Source organism: Chionomys nivalis, chromosome 8, assembly GCF_950005125.1.
Source record: "Chionomys nivalis chromosome 8, mChiNiv1.1, whole genome shotgun sequence".
Taxonomy (NCBI): domain Eukaryota; kingdom Metazoa; phylum Chordata; class Mammalia; order Rodentia; family Cricetidae; genus Chionomys; species Chionomys nivalis.
The window spans coordinates 55626446-55647585 of record NC_080093.1 but is presented as its reverse complement, the minus strand read 5'-3'; the positions used below and the strand labels follow the sequence as shown (position 1 = coordinate 55647585).

At 46.3% G+C, this 21140-nt stretch overlaps 1 protein-coding gene across 2 annotated transcripts in view; it reads left to right on the top strand.

Moving 5' to 3' along the window:
* The window catches only part of Ap2a2 (adaptor related protein complex 2 subunit alpha 2), a 71238-nt gene that overhangs the window by 37768 nt on the left and 12330 nt on the right, over nt 1-21140 (top strand). The window contains exons 5-14 of one of the 2 annotated variants that reach the window (XM_057777875.1): nt 1882-2011; nt 4587-4688; nt 10360-10468; nt 12410-12557; nt 13569-13737; nt 15315-15452; nt 17185-17367; nt 17831-17928; nt 18168-18399; nt 18493-18666. In XM_057777875.1, coding sequence (XP_057633858.1) covers nt 1882-2011; nt 4587-4688; nt 10360-10468; nt 12410-12557; nt 13569-13737; nt 15315-15452; nt 17185-17367; nt 17831-17928; nt 18168-18399; nt 18493-18666 — 1483 coding nt within the window. Of the gene's footprint in view, nt 1-1881; nt 2012-4586; nt 4689-10359; nt 10469-12406; nt 12558-13568; nt 13738-15314; nt 15453-17184; nt 17368-17830; nt 17929-18167; nt 18400-18492; nt 18667-21140 lie in introns of both variants that reach the window. The other variant, XM_057777874.1, reaches the window with a different exon arrangement.

The following is a 21140-nucleotide window of genomic DNA, read 5'->3' as shown; positions in this document are numbered from 1 at the left end:
GAGGTGGGGGCTGCTCTGGGCTCAGCAGGTGTAAGAGGGTGCTCTGTGTCCTTACCTCTGAGCTGGCAGGTGCTTGCTCCTTTCTTTTGAGGTTTCTGGGAACAAGGGGAGATGGTCTCCTGGTTCAGCACCTTGGTTGAATGTGTAGAAACAAGTATGGTTCTTGTTGCACAGACCCTGCAGTTGTAGCCTACGGTGAGGGCACCTGCCAGTGACTCCCATGGGGTTGATATAAAGCCAGAATGAGGCATGGGCCTGCTCTTCTCCTCATGGGATGAGTATCTAAAAGGACTTTTAGGCTTTTAGGCTAGACTGCAGCTTAGTGGTAGAGCATTTATCTAATATATGTGAAACCCATATATGTGTGCACTAATATATGTGCACTACACATAAGCCAAAGTTATTCAGAGTAGTAATTTTCTTCATTGGAATAGTCCTGGGGGAGATTTAGAAGGTTTTCCTTTTGATTTTTGTTTTATTTGGGAATAAAAAATTCAATAACCAAGAGTTAGCTGAGCTAGGGCCCACCGACCCTTCTTTTCCTTTTCATCACAGTCACAGCTCCTCCTCAGCCCTAAGGACTCTGGCAGGTTCTGGTTCTTCTGGAGATGCTCGCTCCTCAGCTAACTTGGCCAACCTGTTTTGTTTTCCCACTGCTTGTTTGTTTGACTTTTGGGGGGGGGGGGTGTTGAGACAGGATTCCTCTGTGTAACAGCTCTAGCTGTCCTAGAACTGGCTCTTGTAGACCAGACTACAGAGATTCACCTGCCTCTGCCTCCCGAGTGCACCATTAAAGGTGTGCACCACCACGACCTGGCTTTATTTGACTGTTTTTGAGACAGGGTCTTAATATGTAGTCCTATTTGGCTTGGAACTCACAGGGATCCTTCTGTCTCTGCCTCCTGAGTGCTAGGTCTACACCTGGCCTCTTTCCTACTTCTTAACAAGGTCTGGTATGGTGAAGGGGAGCCCCCAGAGCGCCTGTCTTCAACAGATTAGAAAACAGTTGCCTTCTTGCTTGGTGTCTGCACCCACTTACAACTTTTGGCCTTGGAGTGAGTGGAGAGAGGACAGCACTCTCTGACCCCAGAGGCTGCTTACCTCAGGCCCTCTCATGCACAGTGTGACTGGACGCCAGCAGCTGCGTGTCAGGTGAGGAAGGGAGCACAACAGCTGACACACAGCTGACACACAGCTGCAGCAGGTGCTGATGTGAGGCTGCAGGCTGCGCCAGGACACAAGCATGCTTCCTCTTAAGATAGTCTTAGCTTTGGGCATGGTGACATATCCTTGTAATCTTAACATTCAGGAGGTTGAGACAAGACAATCTTAAGTTTGAGGTGCGTGTAGGATACATGACAACACCCTGCATCAAACAATGACAAAATCTAAAGCAAAAGAAAAAGAGACCGCATTTCTTCACCGCGACAAGACAACTTGAACCTGCTTCTTCAGAGTAGTGGGACAGGACACATTGTGTAGAAACCTCTCTGGTATTTCAGGCCTCCAATCCATTCTTGCTCTGATGAATTGGGTGCAGAGGGGGAAGAGTCCTGTGGTTCAGAGAGGAGTGTCATAGACATGCCTGGCCTCTGTAGCCCATCTTGCATATTCAGTGTCCAGGAAGGGATGAGAGTTGAAGCCTTTGGAGGCCAGATGTAGGCTTTTACCTGTGGGCTAGATTCCTGCTTGATCTTTGTCCTTAAGAATGACCTGTGCAGGGCTGGCATGTTGAGCTGTGCAGGCTTTCTTGACCCACTTGTCTCCTGGTGAACCTGATGTGCTCTGTATGCAGATCCATGCTCTGCTCTGATTGGCTTAACTTATGGTACCTTGAGAGGCCACCATTCTCCTCACTGACTGATGATGTCTGTTTTCCAGAGACACTATGGATAGTGTGAAACAAAGTGCAGCCCTGTGCTTGTTGCGTCTATATAGGACATCACCTGACCTAGTTCCCATGGGCGACTGGACATCCCGAGTGGTACACCTCCTCAATGACCAGCACTTGGTAAGTGCCTGTGTTTCATTCCACTCTTAACCACTCAATAAGCTTTTCAGAGAGTGTTGTAGAAGTGGCCCTTTGAGGTTCTCAGGAGGATGAAGGTGATGTACTGTCTCCTGCAGCCAGGCACACAGACTGCCAGCATCTCCCTGTAGCAAGACATTCTCCAGGAATTCCCTCTATGCAGGGCGATTCCCACTCAGCACCTATGTCCTTATAAGCTGCTTGCGTGGGGGCTGTGATGGGTGTGTTCCACCTCTTGGTTAAGCTTCAGTGTTCAAGTCTTACTAAGCTACACATTTTGTAGAAGAGGACTATAATGGTGATTCTGGCTGTGGGCCATGGCCTCTGTGCTTGGACTGCTGAGCAAGTGAGTCTGATGACCTGGAGTCAGGCAAGTGTGTTTGCTAGTTATCTCCCCACCCCAGGAGAATCTGCTGTGAAAGTTAAAGATTGTTATATGAACATTCAGAGGACAGTACATGGGGCTTGCAGTGGACATTTTATTTGTGCTTGTTGAGATAGGAGTTGATCTTGCAGGGAGTACAGAGAAGGCGGAGGGCCCTGGAAGTGAGCCATTAATGCTGGTTTGTGAGTGGGTCCTGAGCACTGGTGCACATAGCTGAGCCCTTGCAGGTTTGACCACTTAGGGGTCAGAAGGTGTTGCTGGAGGCCATCAGCTGTGTCAGAGAAATGGTAGTTCACGGTCAGTAGACTTTGTAAATTATAAACAGTGGGAATTTCCCAGGTTTTTGTTTTTATTTTTGGAGACAGGGTTTCTCTGTATAGTCTTGGCTGTCTTGGAACTCTTTCAGACTGTCCTCAAACTCACAGAGATCCACCTGCCTCTGCCTCCTGGGTGCTAGGATTAAAGGTGTACACCACCACCATGTAGGGATTTCCCAGTTTTGCTGCTGAAGAAACCAAGGCTCAGAAAGATGAAGATTCTCTTTGTCAAAGTATAGTTTTCAGACTTCAACCAGGTTTTCAGAGACTGTGAAAGCCACGTGTCACGCAGATGTGCTGGTGAGCCAGCTGTGAGGAGCATTGAGCAGCATTTGCTCTGGTTCAGCAGCTTCTGTGGATAGTTTTGTCTGTAGAATTCTGGCAGAAGTTATTTCTTGCTTCCTACAGTCACATTACCATGGCCATCAAGTCATTTCCAGGTAGAAAGGCTGGGTCTTTGGTACCAGGACATCACCTCTCTGGATACTGATTCTTTGACTCCAATTTCTTGGTTGCTTTTGGTTTTTCACATGCATATTATTTTCCTAGCATCTTGGCTAGTGGTAGGAACTCATTTCAGAGTCAAAAAGGACGGGGCATTATATCCATATGCTCAGCCTTCCTCAGCTGCATGGCATGCTGTTCTTTCAGCTGCTCCAAACCCATGTCCAGCTTTGTCACTGGAGAAGGCCTGAGACACTGCTATCCTAGCCTCAAGTTCGGGGACTCTGGTTAAGATGTCAGATGCCTGCTTATAGTGAGCTTGGTGGCCTCTTCTGAGAGCAGTGTATAATCTCAAGGCCAAGGATCTGCAGGTGAGATCAGGAATACACAAAGGCCGTTAGAAGAGGGATCTACTGGTGGAAAGGCAGGGATCAGCTCTGATGACCCATAAGGGTGGTGAGGTAGAACAGATGACTTAGAGGTATGAGGTCTGAACCTGCTACCTGGGGAAGAGATTTGGAGAGGGAGCAAAATGAGGCCAGGGGATATTTGAGGGCCGTGTGTTACCATATAGCAGTGTGCTTGTTGTTAGCTTCCAGTGAGACCACACAAGCACAAACCATGACATGGAGAGAGACTGAGTTGGTGGCCAATAGTCAGGTGTTTGCACATAGCTTGAGTAGCTACCTTTCATGTGGATTTGGCCTATTCCAAATGCTGGGAACCCAGAAGTGCCTGACTCCTGACAGAATTTACTTTTGGTTTTGAACCAGTGTCTTGCTATATAGCTTGGGCTGCCTTGAAGTAACATTTCTTCCTCGTCCTCTTAAGTACTTTGATTACAGGTGTGCTATACTGCCTGGCTAGGAATTTCTTAACCAGAATCTTTCAAGAGATAATGTGCTGGACACAGTTGTTTGTTTTCCTGGTACAGTGGTAGACTTAAGGCCTTATGGGTAACTGCCATGCTGCACTGGGGTTTGAGCTGCTCCAATCTGAGCCCAGGTAGGGTGTGGGGTCTCTGCAAGGGAGCCCTGGGTCTGGGACCCATCCAAGTTCAGATACAACAGGATTGTGAAAATTCAAATGAGCTGGAAGGTTCTGTCTCCCACTACAGTAGGCATGGTGATTTAAATTGAAAGCAACCAGAGCAGATGGGGACAGAATAGGGCTCACACATTTTCCAGCTCCAACCCTGCTTCACCTGCAAGTATCTTGACCAAGCTGGACTAGATTTCCAGTTTCCAGAGAGAAGGTGGAAATAGAAGAAGCCGGTATTCCCTGTCTCAGTTTTGCAAACCTCATGGGTTGTTTAGAGCAGGCCTGGAACTCTGTGTACTGTAGATTGCATTTTATATGTCTGTCACCTGTGGTTCCTGTGGGCCTCCTGATTGGAGTCTTTGTCTTTCAGGGTGTAGTGACTGCTGCAACTAGCCTCATCACCACACTGGCCCAGAAGAATCCCGAGGAGTTCAAGACTTCTGTCTCTCTAGCTGTCTCTCGACTGAGCAGAGTAAGTCTGTGGTGGGCACAGATAGCAGGGTGGTTTTGATCTTCTTTGCTTGACTGAAGTAATTTTTTCATTTTATTTATTTATTTATTTATTTATTTATTTATTTATTTATTTTATTTTTTTTTTTTTTTTTGGTTTTTTCGAGACAGGGTTTCTCTGTGGTTTTGGAGCCTGTCCTGGAACTAGCTCTTGTAGACCAGGCTGGTCTCGAACTCACATAGATCCGCCTGCCTCTGCCTCCCGAGTGCTGGGATTAAAGGCGTGCGCCACCATCTGTAAAGAGATCTGGCGCCCTCCTCTGGCGTGTGGGTATAAATGGAGGCAGAAAGTTGTATACATAATAAATAAATAAATCTTTAAAAAAAAAAAAAATTTTTTTTTCATTTTAGAATACAGGATATTTGGCCCGCTTTGTAAATTTCAGAGTGAAAATTGCCTCTTCCAGTCCTTGACGTTTCTTTTTCTGTTAGTTGAGAAGTACCCTGCCCTACCAGTGTGCATGTTGAGGGGCAGCTGCCAGTGCGAAGCATTCTTCTGTCTCCTTTCCTAAAGGGGAGAGCCCATTAGCTGGTGTACTCCCTGCCCACCTTCACTGTAGCTAGGACTGGCTCTGACTTTGTGTCTTAGGTTTTGTCAGTGGGTCTGTGGCTTGTTTATTTTACAAGGTCTGTCTAGAAGCCTTGGGTGTAAACCCCTCACTTATGTTTGGAGTAGCTGTTATTACTTTCTGATTCTGCAGAGAAAGAATTGACAGTTCAGTGAACTGCAGTGTAGTCATCCCTCATCTCTCAAGCCTTTTGGTACTTTCTGCTTGGAGACATCACTAGTGGCTGACCGTGAGCAGCCCAGTTCCTTCCATGGCATTGCCCAGGCTGTGGGGTGTTCAGTAGCTTCTGCAGTAATGTGCTATCTTCAGTAATGTGGCTGGCTCCTCTGCTTTGGTCCTGCCTGAGGTTGCTCACACTGGTCTCTTGGACTTGTATTTTGTTGTGATAGGGCCTGTTGGTCATTGAGGCTGGGAATCATTCATGTGAGTTTTGTTGGTACTGTTGGCTGCATTGGATTGGAACAGACAACTTGCCACCACTTACCCTTTGTTATTCTTCAAAGGTTGTGGGTGTATATGGCCTTCCCTGATCTATGTGTAGAAGTTGGTGTGACATGCTATTTGGGTTTCTTGTTGCTTGGAGACAGACTCTTATTGTGTAGTCCAGACTGGCCTTGAACTGACATTCCTTCCTCCACGGCCAGATACTTTACCAGGGCATTGTTTTGTAGAGTCCTCTGGTTAGAGACTTTAAGTTGCTGAACCTCTTCTAGTCAGCATGGTAAATCCTGCTTGTGAAGTCATTTGCTGTAAGGCCACACCTAGGTGGTACAGCTGGCACCGTACAGATGTGAGGGACCCAATATCCTGGACCATACTGGAGAACCTTCTACTCTGAGAGTTTTACTTCCTGCTCTGCCTACACTGCTCTCTGGAGCTTTCCCAGTCAGTCTCAGGTCTCACAAATCATCTGTGTACCTGGTCCCTATGCCCAAGTCCTGTGGTGTCACTTGCCTTTGCAAACAAGGTGTCTCTGTAACCTTTGTAGCTTTTTAAAATTTTTTATGATGCAATACAAAATTTAAAAGGTTGTCTTTTTTTTTTTTAAACCTTCTGGTTATTGTAGTATTTCCTTTTAAAATTCACCCAAGATTAAAAAAAAAAGATAAAAAACAACAAACAAACAAACAAAAAAAAAATACCAGACAATGGCCCTGGAAGTAAAGCACAATTTTAGTTTGCAACACAGCCATCCTCCTCTTAATGGGAATTGTGCTCTTGGTCTCATCAGTAAGTGGAAGAGAAAGATTGCCCTTTTGAAGTTCTGAGGGGAGGGTGGGTGTCCATGTTAGTATGCTGATAGGAAGGATGTCTGTTCCTTCAGAGTTGGAATGGTGTTTCAGTTGCCATGACATCCACCTGCTACTGGCCTTAGTTTTAGGTTTTGAGGAAGCTGTTCCAGGATCTTGTTGCCACAGCCATTCCATCATCAGTCACCCCTCCCCCCACGCCTTATATTAGACTGACAGCTCTGTTTTATGTTTAAAATGCTCTTCTCAGTGATTACCTAATATTCTTTATTTATTCATTTATTTTTATGTTCAGGGGATTGAATCTAGTACCTTGTGTATGTTAGGTAAACACTCCACTGCTGAACTGTATCACCAATCTCAAATTTGTATTTTAACTATTATATAACATTATGCAACTGCTTAAATTTTTTTTTTTTTTTTTGAGGGGTCAGGCTTGGTAGCACCTTTCTTTAGTCCCAGCACTTGGGAGGCAGAGGCAGGCAGATCTCTGTGAGTTCAAGGCCAGCCAGGGCTACGTAGTGAGACTCTGTCTCAAAAAATAGATGTAGTGTGGTGGCATACACATAAAATCTTATAGTTCATTGGTGTTAAAAAGATCCATAAGCCGTGTCTATTGCTATAATTTTTAAAATTTGTTTATCTTTTTAAAAAATGATCTTTTCTTGTTTTATATACCAATCCCAGTTCCCACTCCCTCCCCTCTTCTCCCTCCCTTCACCTTCCCCTCTACCCCACTCCCCATCCACTTCTCAGGGGGAGTAAGACTTTCCATGGGGAGTCAACAAAGTCTAGCACATTCCTTTGAGGCATTATGTTCTCTTAACTACTAAACCATCTCTTCAGCTCTGAATTTTTGTCGCATGTATTTTGCTAACTTGGGCTACTTGGATGCTGGACTACTTCCATATTTTGGTTTCTGTGGATAGAGCTGTTGTAAATGTGACTGTGCAAATGTCTCCTACATGCTGCTTTTTTGGGGGGAGTGGAATTGCTGCATTATATGCTAATTTTATTTTTTAAAGAACTGATATGCTGTTTGCATAGTACCTATACCATTTTACATCCCATCAACGGTACGCAAGGGTCTAATTTCTCCACATCCTCACCAATGTGTGTCTTTTAGTGTGTTGTATGTATGCACATCATGATTCATGTGGAGGTCAGAGGACAACTTTTAGGTTCTCCTATATTTTTTAAAGGGTTTGTTTTTAATTTTGTGTAGGCATATCTTGTTTGCATGTAGGTATGCACATGTGAGAGCAGAGACATCAGATCCCCATGGAGATAGAGTTACAGGTAGTCATGAGCTACCTGATGTGGCTACTGGGAACTAAACTTAGGGCCTCTAGAAGAAACACTGAGCCATCTCTCTAGCTCTCTCCATCTTTAATGGGTTCCAGGGATTGATCTCAGGTTGTCAGGCTTGTGAGGCAAGTCCTTTTGCCCACTGAGCCATTTGGCCCACCCTCCCCACCTCCCTTTGAGACAAGGTCTTGCTTTGTAGCCTAGCCCCCGCCCCCCGTACTGGGATTGTAGGTATATACCTACTACCTTGCTATTATGCTGGCATGTTTTATTTTTTATTCTTGCTTTTACTCACAGGTATAGGGGTGTATCCTGTGATTTGCATTTTCCTAATGATGAGGTTGTGTAACATGAGGGCCTGCTTGTTGGGGTTTCTGTCCTGTCCAGTTCCCACAGCCAATAAATCCCAAAGAAAATCACACAGAGGTCTACATAAGTTATAAACTGATTGGCCCATTAGCTCAGGCTTCTTATTAGCCCTTGTAGCTTATTAACCGATTATTCTTATCTATTTTAGCCACATGGCTCAGTACCTTTTTCAGCAGGGCAGGTCACATCCTGCTTCTTTGGGGAACTGGGCAGGACAGAAACCCCAACAAGCAAGCCCCTCATGTTACAAGGTTGGGCATCTTTTCATTGCTTATTGGCCATGTGCTTATCTCATCTGCAGAAGTGGCAAGTCTCGGGTTTTTTGTCGTCCCCCCCCCCCAAGGCAGTGTTGGGATTGCACCTAGGGCCTGAATCTATGCAGTTTTTCTATCACTGAACTATGTCTCTAGCCCCCTCTCTATTGTAGCTTTATGGACCATATCTGAGGTGTGCTCCATTGACTGTACTAATTCCTCTGAAAGTAGGCGTTTTCTTTTTCTTGATCTTCTATTGTTTTCCTATTTTGTTGTGCGATGTTTTTTACTCTTTGAACTCTTTTGCGGGGGGGCTCACCACCCAGCTCCCAAATAAAGCACACACAGAGGCTTAGTCTTAGTTATGAATGCCCGGCCTTAACCTGGCTTGTTTCTTGCTTTTCTTAACCAAATTTGTCCCGACTAACTTTGCCTCTGGGCTTTTATCTTTCTCTATTTCTGTATACCTTTCTTTACTTTTTTCTCCATGGCTTGCTGTGTAGCTGGGTGGCTGGCCCCTGATGTCCTTCTCTCCTTGTTCTCTTGCTGCGCCTTCTTTTCCTTGTTGCTCCTTCTATTTATCCTCTCTGCCTGCCAGCCCCGCCTATCCTTGCTTCTGCCTCTCTCTTGGCCCTTTGTCTCTTTATTAGAACCATTAGGTGTTTTAGATAGGCACAATAACACAGCTTCACGGAGTCAAACAAATGCAGCATAAACAAAAGCCACACACCTGCAAATATTCCCCAACACTATTTTGTTCTTGCTTGTATCATTGTTGCTTTATTTCTTCCTAAATGTTCAAGAGTTATTCTTGCCTTTCTGTTGTAATTGAATACAATTAAAGCTTCAGATTTCTCTCTGACCATTCTGTAGCTGGAAGGTACATGTTGGAAGACAAATTGTGTTGGGCCTGTTTCTGCATTTCCCAGAGGTGGTTTGGGGCTTGTTTTTGCCTGACTTGGCTGCTTGCTGTTGATTTCTTGCCCTGTTTAGTCCTTTCCTGACTTTCCAGGCTAGTATCATCAGGATGAGCTTTCTAGAATGTGCTCACATGGCTAAAGGGTCACACAGGTACACTTTTAGGGAGGGAGCAATTCTGGATCCTTAGAATGAGAGGTAACAGTCTGGCAGTGGTGGTGCACGCCTTTAATCCCAGCATTTGAGAGCAGAGGTGGGTGGGCCTCTGTGAGTTCAAGGCCAGCCTGGTCTACAAGACATCCAAGTTTCAGGACATCCAAGGCTGTTGCACAGAGAAACCCTGTCTCAAAAACATTGTCAACAATGAAAGGTATAAGAGGTGGACAGGACACAGAACTGTCTGTGGAGACAGTTGTCACAGCTAGGCCAGGGGCCATGTTGCTTTATGAGGTGGAGATTGTAAGTAGAGCAAGTGCTGCCTGGCTCTACAAACTCACAGCCTGGCTCAGGCTGGGGGCCATGGGGTGTGGGTCAGAACAACATTAGCTTCTGAGTGAGCCTGAGGCACTTTTAGACTTTTGTTCATTTTCCAGCCTACAAAAGACAGATTTCCTTCTTCAGGTGTCAGTGTTTAGTACTAAGGGATGGTTTCTGCTTGGTTGTTGCTTGGAAGCAGCCTTGGTCATTTGTGTCTTGGGGTACCATAACCCTTGTGGAGAGGCACCATAGCCCTTGTGGAGAGAGCATTTTGGAGCTGTTCTCTAGAAGGGGTGCACCATCCCATTCAATGTGAACTGATTTGGCCTTGCCAGCTTCTCTTCAAGGGGAAACAGGAAACAGTATTGAAAATAGCTAACACTGTAAACTTCTCAGAAGGTATGGGCCAGGGAACCAGTGTGGCTCTTCTAAGGGTCCCGCAGAGACTCCTGAGGACGGTGCCTTTTATCCATTCACTTGTTTTACAGATTGTGACGTCGGCATCAACAGATCTTCAGGATTATACTTACTACTTTGTCCCAGCTCCTTGGCTGTCAGTCAAACTTCTGAGACTGCTGCAGTGCTACCCACCCCCAGGTAATGTTCCCTGCAGTCCTTCTAGGTGTTTTTTTTGTTTGTTTGTTTTTGTTGTTTTTTTTTAATAGCACTGCCCCCCAAGTAGCATTCCCCATACCCCTTCCTTGGTGCGCCGTGCAGCCCCTACTCCATGACAGTTCACTCCAGATTCTTCATGAGGGAAAATTTAATTCTTCAGTTGATCAAAATTTTGTTTACTAGATCTCCCATACCCCATTCAGGGTTTCTCTGTGTAATAGCCCTAGCTGTAGACCAGGCTGGCCTCGAACTCAAACAGATCTGCCTGCCTCTGCTTCCCGAGTAGTGGGATTAAAGGTGTGCACCACCACTGTCCAGCCAAATATCTTGTTTATTAGATTTGGAAGTTTATTAGGAGGTGCTTCAGAGCGACGTCAAGTTAGTGAAGTGTTGGCATGGCAGACACAAGGACTTGAGTTCAATCTAAAGCACCAACTGAAAAGCCAGGGTTAGTGGTACATACTTGTAATCATAGTAGCAGGGAGGCAGAGACACGAGGATCTAGTGTAAGCTACTGGCAAGACTCACGTCCCAGTGAGTGTCCCTATCTCAAAAATGTGATGTGGATGGAACCTGAGGCTGACCCCTCCCACATGCGCATATATCTACACACAACTACTTGAGTACCATGCATAAAATTTATTGAGAGCTTTGGTTCTGCTGTTCTCTTTCTCCTCCTTTTTGTAATAGGTTTTTGTTTGGTTTTGATTTTTTTGAGACAGGGTCTCTCTGTAACAGCTCTGGCTATCCTGGAACTTACTGTGTAAACCAGGCTGGCTCGAACTCACAGAGATCTCCTTGCATCTGCCTCCCTAGTGCTGAGATTAAAAGTGTGCACCACCACCCAGCTGCAATGTTTTTTGTTTTTTTTTTATTTTCGAGACAGGGTTTCTCCGTAGCTTTTTTGGTTCCTGTCCTGGAACTAGCTCTTCTAGACCAGGCTGGCCTCGAACTCACAGAGATCCGCCTGCCTCTGCCTCCCGAGTGCTGGGATTAAAGGCGTGCGCCACCATCGCCCGGCCTGCAATAGGTTTTTATTACACAGCCCAGACTGTCCTGGGATTCACTGTAATCTTCCTACTTCAGCCTCCCAGGTGCTGGGATAGCAGCCTCCTACCACTGTGACTCAAATTTGCTCTCTATAGGTTTTTGCTTTACTAGTTTTTACATTTACTTTGTGTGTATGTGTATGTAGTACATGGGAGTGCATGTACTACAACATGTATGCGGAGGTCAGAGGCAGTTTGTGGGAGTTGGTTCTCTCTTTCCCCATGTGGGTTCTGAGGATTGCGCTCATTAGGTTTAATGACAAATGCCTTTACTCACTGAGCCATCTCACTGGCCCTAGTTTTGTTCTTACCGAGATAGGGTCTTGTGTAACTCATTCTGGTCTTGAACTTAACTATGTAGTCTTAAACTCCTAATCCTCCTGCCTCTGCCTTCTAAGTACTATGAAACAGGTATGTACCACCATGGCTGGCTTTAGTTTTTGCACAATTTTTCCTTCTGCTTTGAACCAAATTTAAAAATTTCTTTCTATTTATGTTTCTGTATATTTTCTCTATTTTTGTGGGTAATAATAAAAACTAGTCTCCTTGCCCCTGAAGCTTCTTAGCTGTTTCGCCCATAATCCTTGGATTTTATGACTAACATACTGTTGTCTCAGAGGAAGTACTTTCTGCCATCTGAATCAGAAGCAGATGTGGCTACCACAGCTGCTCTGTCTCCACCTTATGTTTATGACACTGGAACAGGGAGCTGTTCCATGGCAATTTACAAATGCTCCCTGTCATATCTGCAGCTGGGAATAACCGTCAAAGGCACCCACAGGACAGTGTGTCAGAGGCCTCTTGCTAAGGTGTGGGTTGGGCTGGTGGGATGAATGCCTAGGAGCCCAGCCGACAGTTGTGTCTTGCCCAGAAGACCCTGCGGTGCGTGGCCGTCTGACTGAGTGCTTGGAGACCATCCTGAACAAGGCTCAGGAGCCACCCAAGTCTAAGAAGGTCCAACACTCAAATGCCAAGAATGCTGTGCTGTTTGAGGCCATCAGCCTGATCATCCACCATGACAGGTGAGCCACTATCAGCAACACATCACTCTCAGAGATAGCAGACGGAGGCTGGCACTTGGTGTCTATTGTTTGTGCAGATGGTGACAGGTGACTCCTCACATTTCTCCAGCTCAACGTGCCTTTTAGATACTTTGGCTGTGGCAGTGTCCCTAGAACTGCTGTGTCCCTGTCACCAAGAGACTTCTCTGAAAGGAAGGGACATCTATGTACTTTTAGCTTTGCTGCTCAGGAAGGTACACTCCAGTATTCTGGGGGTCTCCTGGGACAATGATAGTGATGACTCCCAACCCCTATAGAGGCCATGGATGGGTCACGGGCTGTGATTGTCTTATACAGCACAGGCTTGCTTCTATTCTTTTTCTGCTCAATCCTGGTGGCATGTTCTTATGTATGCCTGTGGCTCTGTGCTCTGGGTCTCTGCCAGAGGCATGAGACTTGGGCACAGCTGTTTTTGCTACATCATTTAGATAAATGTTACTGTGACAGAAACAGTAACTGTGTCAGACAGGAGCAGGGTTGAGAATGAACTGTTAAAAGCAAATCTTGCAATATGAGGAAAGTCTTATTTGTCCTTAAGAAACTTATATGAGGAGGAATTGTGATGATTTATCCTGAGTTCCCCGTTAGCCTTCACCACTCACCCTAGCCTGGTCCAGTTTCCTGCACAGCCCTGCTCCAGGATGGCTGCTGCCCTAGTCACTTTTCTGGACACAACTTGAAGAAAGTGAAGCTTTCTTACAGAGCGTTCTAGAGTCTACTCTGGCGTAGAGGAGATCCTGCAGACTCACTGGGAAGTCACTCCTCTTCACTGCAGCTCTTCCTCATTGTAACCCTTTTTACAACAATCCTTCATTGTGCTCCTTCCTTACAGCACCCCTTCTTCTCTCTCACTTCTCACTGCACTTATCTACTCCCTCCTTACGGTGCATCCCCTCTACTGTGTCCTCTTCTTGTAGCTCCCAGCCCCCCCGACTGTATTCTCCTTCTTACCATGTCCCTTGTTCCTTGCAGCGAGCCTAACTTGCTTGTCCGTGCCTGCAACCAGCTGGGCCAATTCCTGCAGCACCGTGAGACAAACCTGCGCTACCTGGCTCTGGAGAGCATGTGCACGTTGGCCAGCTCTGAGTTCTCTCACGAAGCTGTAAAGACCCACATTGAGACTGTCATCAATGCCTTGAAGGTGTGCTCCTTGTTGGTCATGTGTGGGTGCCAGAAAATTGGGAGGTGCCTCATGTAGGCATAGATGAGTTCCTTCAAGCTGTTTGGTTTGGATCCCAGGGTGTTTACCTGGTTCCTGTCACTTGCAGACATATGGGGTGGATGCAGCAATTGGGTGAGAAATCTGTCTATATTCCTGCAGTGAAGTCCTGCCATTCCCATGGACGTAGCACCTGGGAACAGAGTTCTAGCCAAGCACATTTACCTGAGTTTTTCTCCATTGTGACAGTCCTGTCCCATGGGATGAATTCATGTGACACCTGTCTGGAGTCCAAGATAGTATAGTTCAGTACACATAAGTAGTTTTCTTTTTTCTTTCTTTCTTTCTTTCTTTCTTTCTTTCTTTCTTTCTTTCTTTCTTTCTTTCTTTTTTGTTTGTTTGTTTTTTGAGACAGGGTTTCTCTGTGATTTTGGAGCCTGTCCTGGAACTAGCTCTTGTAGACCAGGCTGGTCTCGAACTCACAGAGATCCGCCTGCCTCTGCCTCCCAAGTGCTGGGATTTAAGGCGTGCACTACCACCGCCCAGCCCCATAAGTAGTTTTCTTTGGTAGAAAGAGGAAATATTTTGTTTTTACCTCCAGGAAGCTTCACCTTTTACAAAGCAAAATTCCTACTCAAGGATTTTAGATTTTTTTAAGAATTCGAATTCCAGAATTTAAAGAGCCTAGCTGAGGTTACCTGTTCTCATACCTGCTTCTGGGTGTGAGTAACATTGCTGGTGTGCTTCTCTGGCACGGCTCACACTGTACACTGTACCTGCTTGTTAGGCTAGTTCATCAGAGAACTGTGGATTCACACTCTTCATCTTGGTGAGTCTTCAGCTGTAGGGGAGCAGGTCTGGCCATGATCTGTGTTTTGTGTAACTCAGTAGGCATTCGGTGCCTGTCTTGAACTTGAAGTTGTGTTCTCCTAGTCCTGATTGATCTCTTTTCTCATCATTCCCTTTGGTCATAAAGACAGCTCTCATCTCAAGCTGCGCTAACTCTTGTTAGGTTCGTCTGTCCTGCCCTGGGTCATCCTGCAACTGTTGTCGACCACTGCCGGGGGTTACAAATACCTGCATCATGCTTCTCAAGCATTGTGTGCAGTAGGGTTTCTTTCCCATGCCACCTGGAGAGGGGCCCAAGAACCTGCCTCGGAACCAGCTCCCAGGCAACATGGAAGGTGCTGGTCTGTGCCCACACAATGGAGAGGCCTTAGTGGTCACCTGCTCATTAGGCCTGAGTGTAGCCTTAGAAGAGCTGGTCAGGGAGGAGTTTATCTTGACTGGACTAAGAATGAAGGGACTGGCAGTGAGTTGTTTGTGGGTTCCAAGTGGCCTAAATTGTTGAGTCCCATATATTGATAGTAAGGGGCCCCTTAAGGGACTTTGAGATAGGGGAGCACCCAGCCTGATGGGGACAGTGCTATAGGGTGCCACAGGACAACTCCTATGGAATAAATAGATGCTACCTTATGGACTCTCCTATAGCAGTGGATAGGCACTGTCCCCCAACCTGTGCTTTGAAGGAGTGACTCTGACTCTGCCTTATTTCCCAGACGGAACGAGATGTGAGTGTACGACAGCGGGCAGTGGATCTGCTCTATGCCATGTGTGACCGCAGCAACGCCCAGCAGATTGTGGCTGAGATGCTGAGCTACCTAGAAACGGCTGACTATTCCATCCGAGAGGAAATTGTGAGTCCTGCAGCCTGAGGGCTGTCCAAGCTGCTCCCTACTGTGGACATGAGTTCCAGTGGATAATTTTTGGATGATTTTCAGTGCCCAGCAGGCTTACATGAGTGTCTATGAGACGCTACATAAAAGATTCCTTGGTATCAGCTTCCTGTCTCCTTGACCTTCCAGGGTGTAGTCATCTGTGCCAAGCAAACGTGAGCTGATTTCATAATGGAAAAATTCTCCAAAGTGGTTAAGAAAAATAAAATTATGAAATCCACAGGTAAATTGATGGAGCTAGAAAGAAAATCATTATTCATTCATCAGTTGATGGGCATCTTGGTTGTTTCCAATTCCTGACTGTTATGAATAGAGCAGCAATGACTATGGATGAGCAAGTATCTCTAGGAATAGGATATAGAATCCTTTGGGTACATACCCAAGAATGGTATAGCTGGATCTTTTTGGGTTTTTTTGAGACATTCCTTCATTACGTATCCCTGGCTATCCTGAAATTCTATGTAAACCAGACTGCCCTTGAACTCACAGAGATCTGCCTATGTGCCGTACGAGTTCTGGGATTAAAGATTTGTACCACCACGCCTGATTTTATAGCTGGATCTTGAGGTAGATTTATTCCTAGTTTCCTGAGGTTCTGAGGAACTGCCACACTGATTTCCTTAGTAGCAGTATAAGTTTACACTCCCACCAGCAGTGAACAAGTACTCCTCTTTCCCTGAATCTTTGCCAGCATGCACTGTCATATGTTTTATTGATCTTGGACGTTCTGACTTGGTTAAGGTGAAATCCCAAAGTAATTTTAATTTGCATTTCCTGGATGGCTAAGGATATTGAAGATGTCTTCAAGTATTTCTTAGCCATTTATATTTCATCTTTTGTGAACTGTTTAGTTCTGTTTGTGTTTTGTTTTTCATGTATTTTAGATGCACTCTATCAGCTGTGTTACTGGTGAAGACCTTTTCCATTCTGTAGACTGCACTTTGCTGGAATGGAGGTGTCCTTGCCATATAGAAGCTTTTAAGCTTCGTGAGGCCCCATTTAACTTGGTTTTAGTGTCCATACTGTCAGTGTGAAGTGACACCATGACCAAGGCAACTTTTAAAATAAAATATTTAATTGGGGGCTTGCCTTCAGTTTCAGAGGGTTAGTCTGTGTGCATCATCACAGTGGGGAGTATGGTGGCAGGTAGACAGTCATGGCTTCTGGAACACTGAGGGCTCATAAGGCTTGTAGGTTATAGGCAGACTGGGCTTGGCATGGGCTTTTAAAACCTCAAAGCCCACCCCTAGTAACAAGCCTCCTCCAACAAGACTACACCCACTCCAAGACCTTACCAAATAGTTCCACTAACTAGAGACCAAGCATTCAAATGTAAGAGCTTAAGGGGATCATGCATAGACTCATTCAAACTACCAAACTTTGGGGGTGCTATGGAGTTAGGGAGGTAAGGTAATGCAGGGTTGGGGTATGGCTGACCTTAGTAGATTGTTGTGAGCGTTAGCACTTTGTCCTAGACGCAGCTGTTGTGCACAGTTGCACTGTTGTGTACCTGAAGTTGACCAGTTTTCCTCATTTGAGTCAGCTGTTTTCCACTCTCTGGCCCTCTTAAGATCTGCTGGAAGCTTTCTGTCCACCCTGTGATAGGTCCTTCTGCAACCCAGCATAGACTGTGCGCCAGTCTGTTCTTGATGTGTTCAGTAGTATCTCTCTGAGGGCCCTGTCTTCTTTGCAGGTGTTGAAGGTGGCCATCCTAGCTGAGAAGTATGCAGTGGACTACACTTGGTATGTGGACACCATCCTCAACCTCATCCGCATCGCGGGCGACTATGTGAGTGAAGAGGTGTGGTATCGCGTCATCCAGATTGTCATCAACCGTGACGATGTGCAGGGTTATGCTGCCAAGACAGTGTTTGAGGTATGGTGGGGGAGGGGTGCACACCCTCACTAGGGGCAGTGGTGTCTAAGCTTGAGGGGACAGAGATGGGCTCCAGGGGTGTTGCTTCTCGCCCTTCTTTGTCTCGGTGGTGCTTATGCCCTTCTTGAACTAACGTCCCCCACCAAGCAGCAGTTTCCTCTCATCCTAATCTCCAAAAGCCTATTCGGGCTGATGGGGCTGTTGAGCGACCTACTAGCTGTCCTGTGCATGAGGGACATCATCTCAAGAGTCTCGAGGGACAGTCACTGGTCTTGCTGCTGGGCCCTCTGCTGTTGGCACTGCAGCCAGCTGTAGGATGCCAGGGTTTGCCAGGGCTTTAGGGGGAAGCTCTCACTGACTTCAAAATACACCTTGCAAGGAAGGGCCTGTGTGTCTGCTGTGGCTTCACTTCATGTCAGCTGCCTTTTTTGTGGCCTGGCTCCTGATGTTCCTTGTTTCACAGGCATTGCAGGCTCCAGCGTGTCATGAGAACTTGGTCAAAGTGGGCGGCTACATCCTGGGGGAGTTTGGAAACTTGATAGCTGGGGACCCACGTTCCAGGTAAAAGACCCCAGGGAACCAGGGGTATGCACTGCACTGGACTGCCCTGCTCCCTGTCTACACTGCTTTGACATCCTGAGGGAGGAGGAAACCCTTACACTGGGAGCTGGCAGTGTGCCCTCCTTAAAGAGGCACTGCTTTAGCATAGGGTCCCCACTGCAGGTGCAGGCTGAACACAAGACAGCACATGGGACAGATGAGATAGTGTGACCCCGTCTGTGCTCTCTGCCCCTCTCAAGCCCTCTGATCCAGTTCAACCTGCTCCACTCCAAGTTCCACTTGTGCAGCGTCCCCACCCGGGCACTCCTGCTGTCCACCTACATCAAGTTCGTGAACCTCTTTCCAGAGGTAAAGGCTACCATTCAGGACGTGCTGCGCAGCGACAGCCAACTGAAGAATGCAGATGTGGAGCTGCAGCAGCGGGCTGTGGAGTACCTGCGACTGAGTACTGTTGCTAGCACCGACATCCTGGTGCGAGCTCCTGGCTGGGCTGTTTGATGCTGGGGCCACTGGGCTGGTAGTGGGTGCCAGAATGGCCACACCAACTTCTATTCCTTCCAATAGGCAACTGTCCTGGAGGAGATGCCACCCTTTCCTGAGCGTGAGTCCTCCATCTTGGCCAAGCTGAAGAAGAAGAAGGGCCCGAGCACAGTGACTGACCTGGAGGAGAGCAAGCGTGAGCGAAGCATCGATGTGAATGGGGGTCCTGAACCTGTTCCAGCCAGCACCAGTGCAGCGGTGGGTCCCTGCCACTGTGTACCTGGTGCCCATCAGGGCCTCCGTTCCTAGACTTGGGAATGACATTCTGGGTGTCTATGAGAAAGATTGTGGGTAGTCCAGTGAAATCCAGCGTTGGACATGTGGTCAGGGAAACCTATTCTATGAGACCAGTTTTTAGCTTTTTGGGGTCAGGTGAGCACCTGTGGCTCTCTGTGGTGGACTTATTTTAGACCCAAGACTACACACTTCTAGAGGAGACCTGGTGTGTGTTCTTCATAAATTTAGAATTGCTTGCCTTTTTCCTCTTGGAGGTTTCCCTTAGTGACTGAAGTAGAACAAACTTCCCCTTGATGTGACACAATGGAGCTGTTCCTGTGGATGGAGGAACACAACATCTGATGATCATTGGTGGGAGACGCCATTTGGAGAGCTTTGTTACTGTCTTTTAACTAAAGCAGGGCTAGAAATGTGGTCTTGTGACCACCTTTGCCCTGGGTTGCTGTAGATGTGGTTCATCAGATGCTATGATCCCAGGCTTTTCTAGTTTTTCTTTGGCCAGCCTCTCTGTAACCCTTTGGAGGGGAATATGTGTTGCTATGTTTGGTAGCCCTTTTGAAAGAGTTATGCAGCCACATGAGGGGACCCAGGAGCTTACTATGTCCCCAGTCTCCTTATTTCCTGACCAGTAGGAGCAATTAAGACTGTGCCTGGCCTAAGGTCTGGCAAGGCTGTCACTCATACCTTTGCCCCTTACATGACAAAGACTCTGGGCGTCTCATTTATTTGAAATAATATTCATACACATTGTCACATGCCTACACATGAACTATAAAAGCACAGCATATTAATTACATCTGTTTCAAAGAATAAACATTTTGGCTTCCCTGTTAATTTCTACACTCAGCATTCTTTGCTGAGGCCCACTCTGAGTTCTGCCCCTACTTGAAGGAGTTTCTGTGGCTGGGACAGACTGTTGCCACTTGTGTGTAGGGTACTTGCAGCGACTGGGCACCCACTCTGCCCAAGATGTGCTCTATTAGAACGGCTTCAGGATCTAGTTTCCTTATGTTTGCCTTTGTGAATGACCAATGGATGTTCAAAAGTTATTCAAAGTAACTCTTGAACACAGGGTCTCATTCCAGTAGCACCCCACATTTATAGACTGGCCTGGGGAGCTCTATGGACAGCACACAGGTGTGTGAATTGGCCATGGTATGGCAGGGCACCTTTGGGTAAGTCAGGTCTGTGTATGTTAGGCCCTTGTCCTGTGTGATACAGTAATGACTTCAAGGACTCCTTCTCCTTGCTCTCCTCTTCCTTCTCCTATTCTTTTTTTTTTTTTTTTTTTTTTTTGGTTTTTCGAGACAGGGTTTCTCTGTAGCTTTGGAGCCTGTCCTGGAACTAGCTCTTGTAGACCAGGCTGGTCTCGAACTCACAGAGATCCGCCTGCCTCTGCCTCCCGAGTGCTGGGATTAAAGGCATGCGCCACCACCGCCCGGCCTTCTCCTATTCTTTTAAGACAGGGTTTCTCTGTGTAGCCTTGGCATTCCTGGAATTTGCTTTAAAGACCAGGATAGCCTTTAACTCAGAGATTCCCATGCCTCTGCCTCCTGAGTGCTGAGCTTAAATGCATGCGCCACTACTGCCTGGCTTCAAGGGCTCTTTTCTTACACTTTTGCCTGGACTGAAAAACAAGGGTTTGTAAGAAGTGTATGTGCTTGTTTATCTGCTTCTTTTCATAATGGAAACAGACTTAATGCTGAGCTGAGAATGCATCCTAGCAATCTCTTTGCTTACCTTTGCATTTTTTTTTTTACTTTTTTGAATTTTACAGGTTTATTAACTAAATTTGCTCTTTGATAATTACACACATGTATAATATATACTGATTACTCTCTTCCCACCTCTTCTACCTACTTTCCTTCCTGCACAGGACTCTAACCCTTGCTGATGAGCTTTTGGCTATTGATAGATTCTGAGAGAGGTGGAATCTTCCCTTGTGCATTCACTGCTGAGCCCACCAGGCTCCAACAGAGAGCTCCACAACCTTATATAGATGGCCCTTATTAAACTCAGTAGATCACACACCAAAACTTTTCTCTTGTTGTTTGTTTGAAACTAGGCCTTCATATTGTAGCCAGGAATTCATTGTGCAGCCTAAACTGGCCTAGAACTTGCTATGTAGCATTGGATAGCCTTGAACTCCCTATTCCCCTGTTTGCACCGTACGCAAACCTTACTGTTTTTGAACAGTTGACAGTAATCTGCATGAACTTATTTCTTAACCCCTGTATTTAACGTTTTTGGTGGCAAAACATGTTTAGAACTTTGTCGTTTTGCTCAAATAGCATTTGTGGGAAAATGCAGACGACTTTCTAGTTGTATGAAATTATGATGGTATAATGAGGTGAATGAATGTCTTCATCTGAACTCATGGGTAGGCTTATTTTGTATGTGGTCAGCAGCTCTCTCTTGCTGGTCTGTAGTTTCTG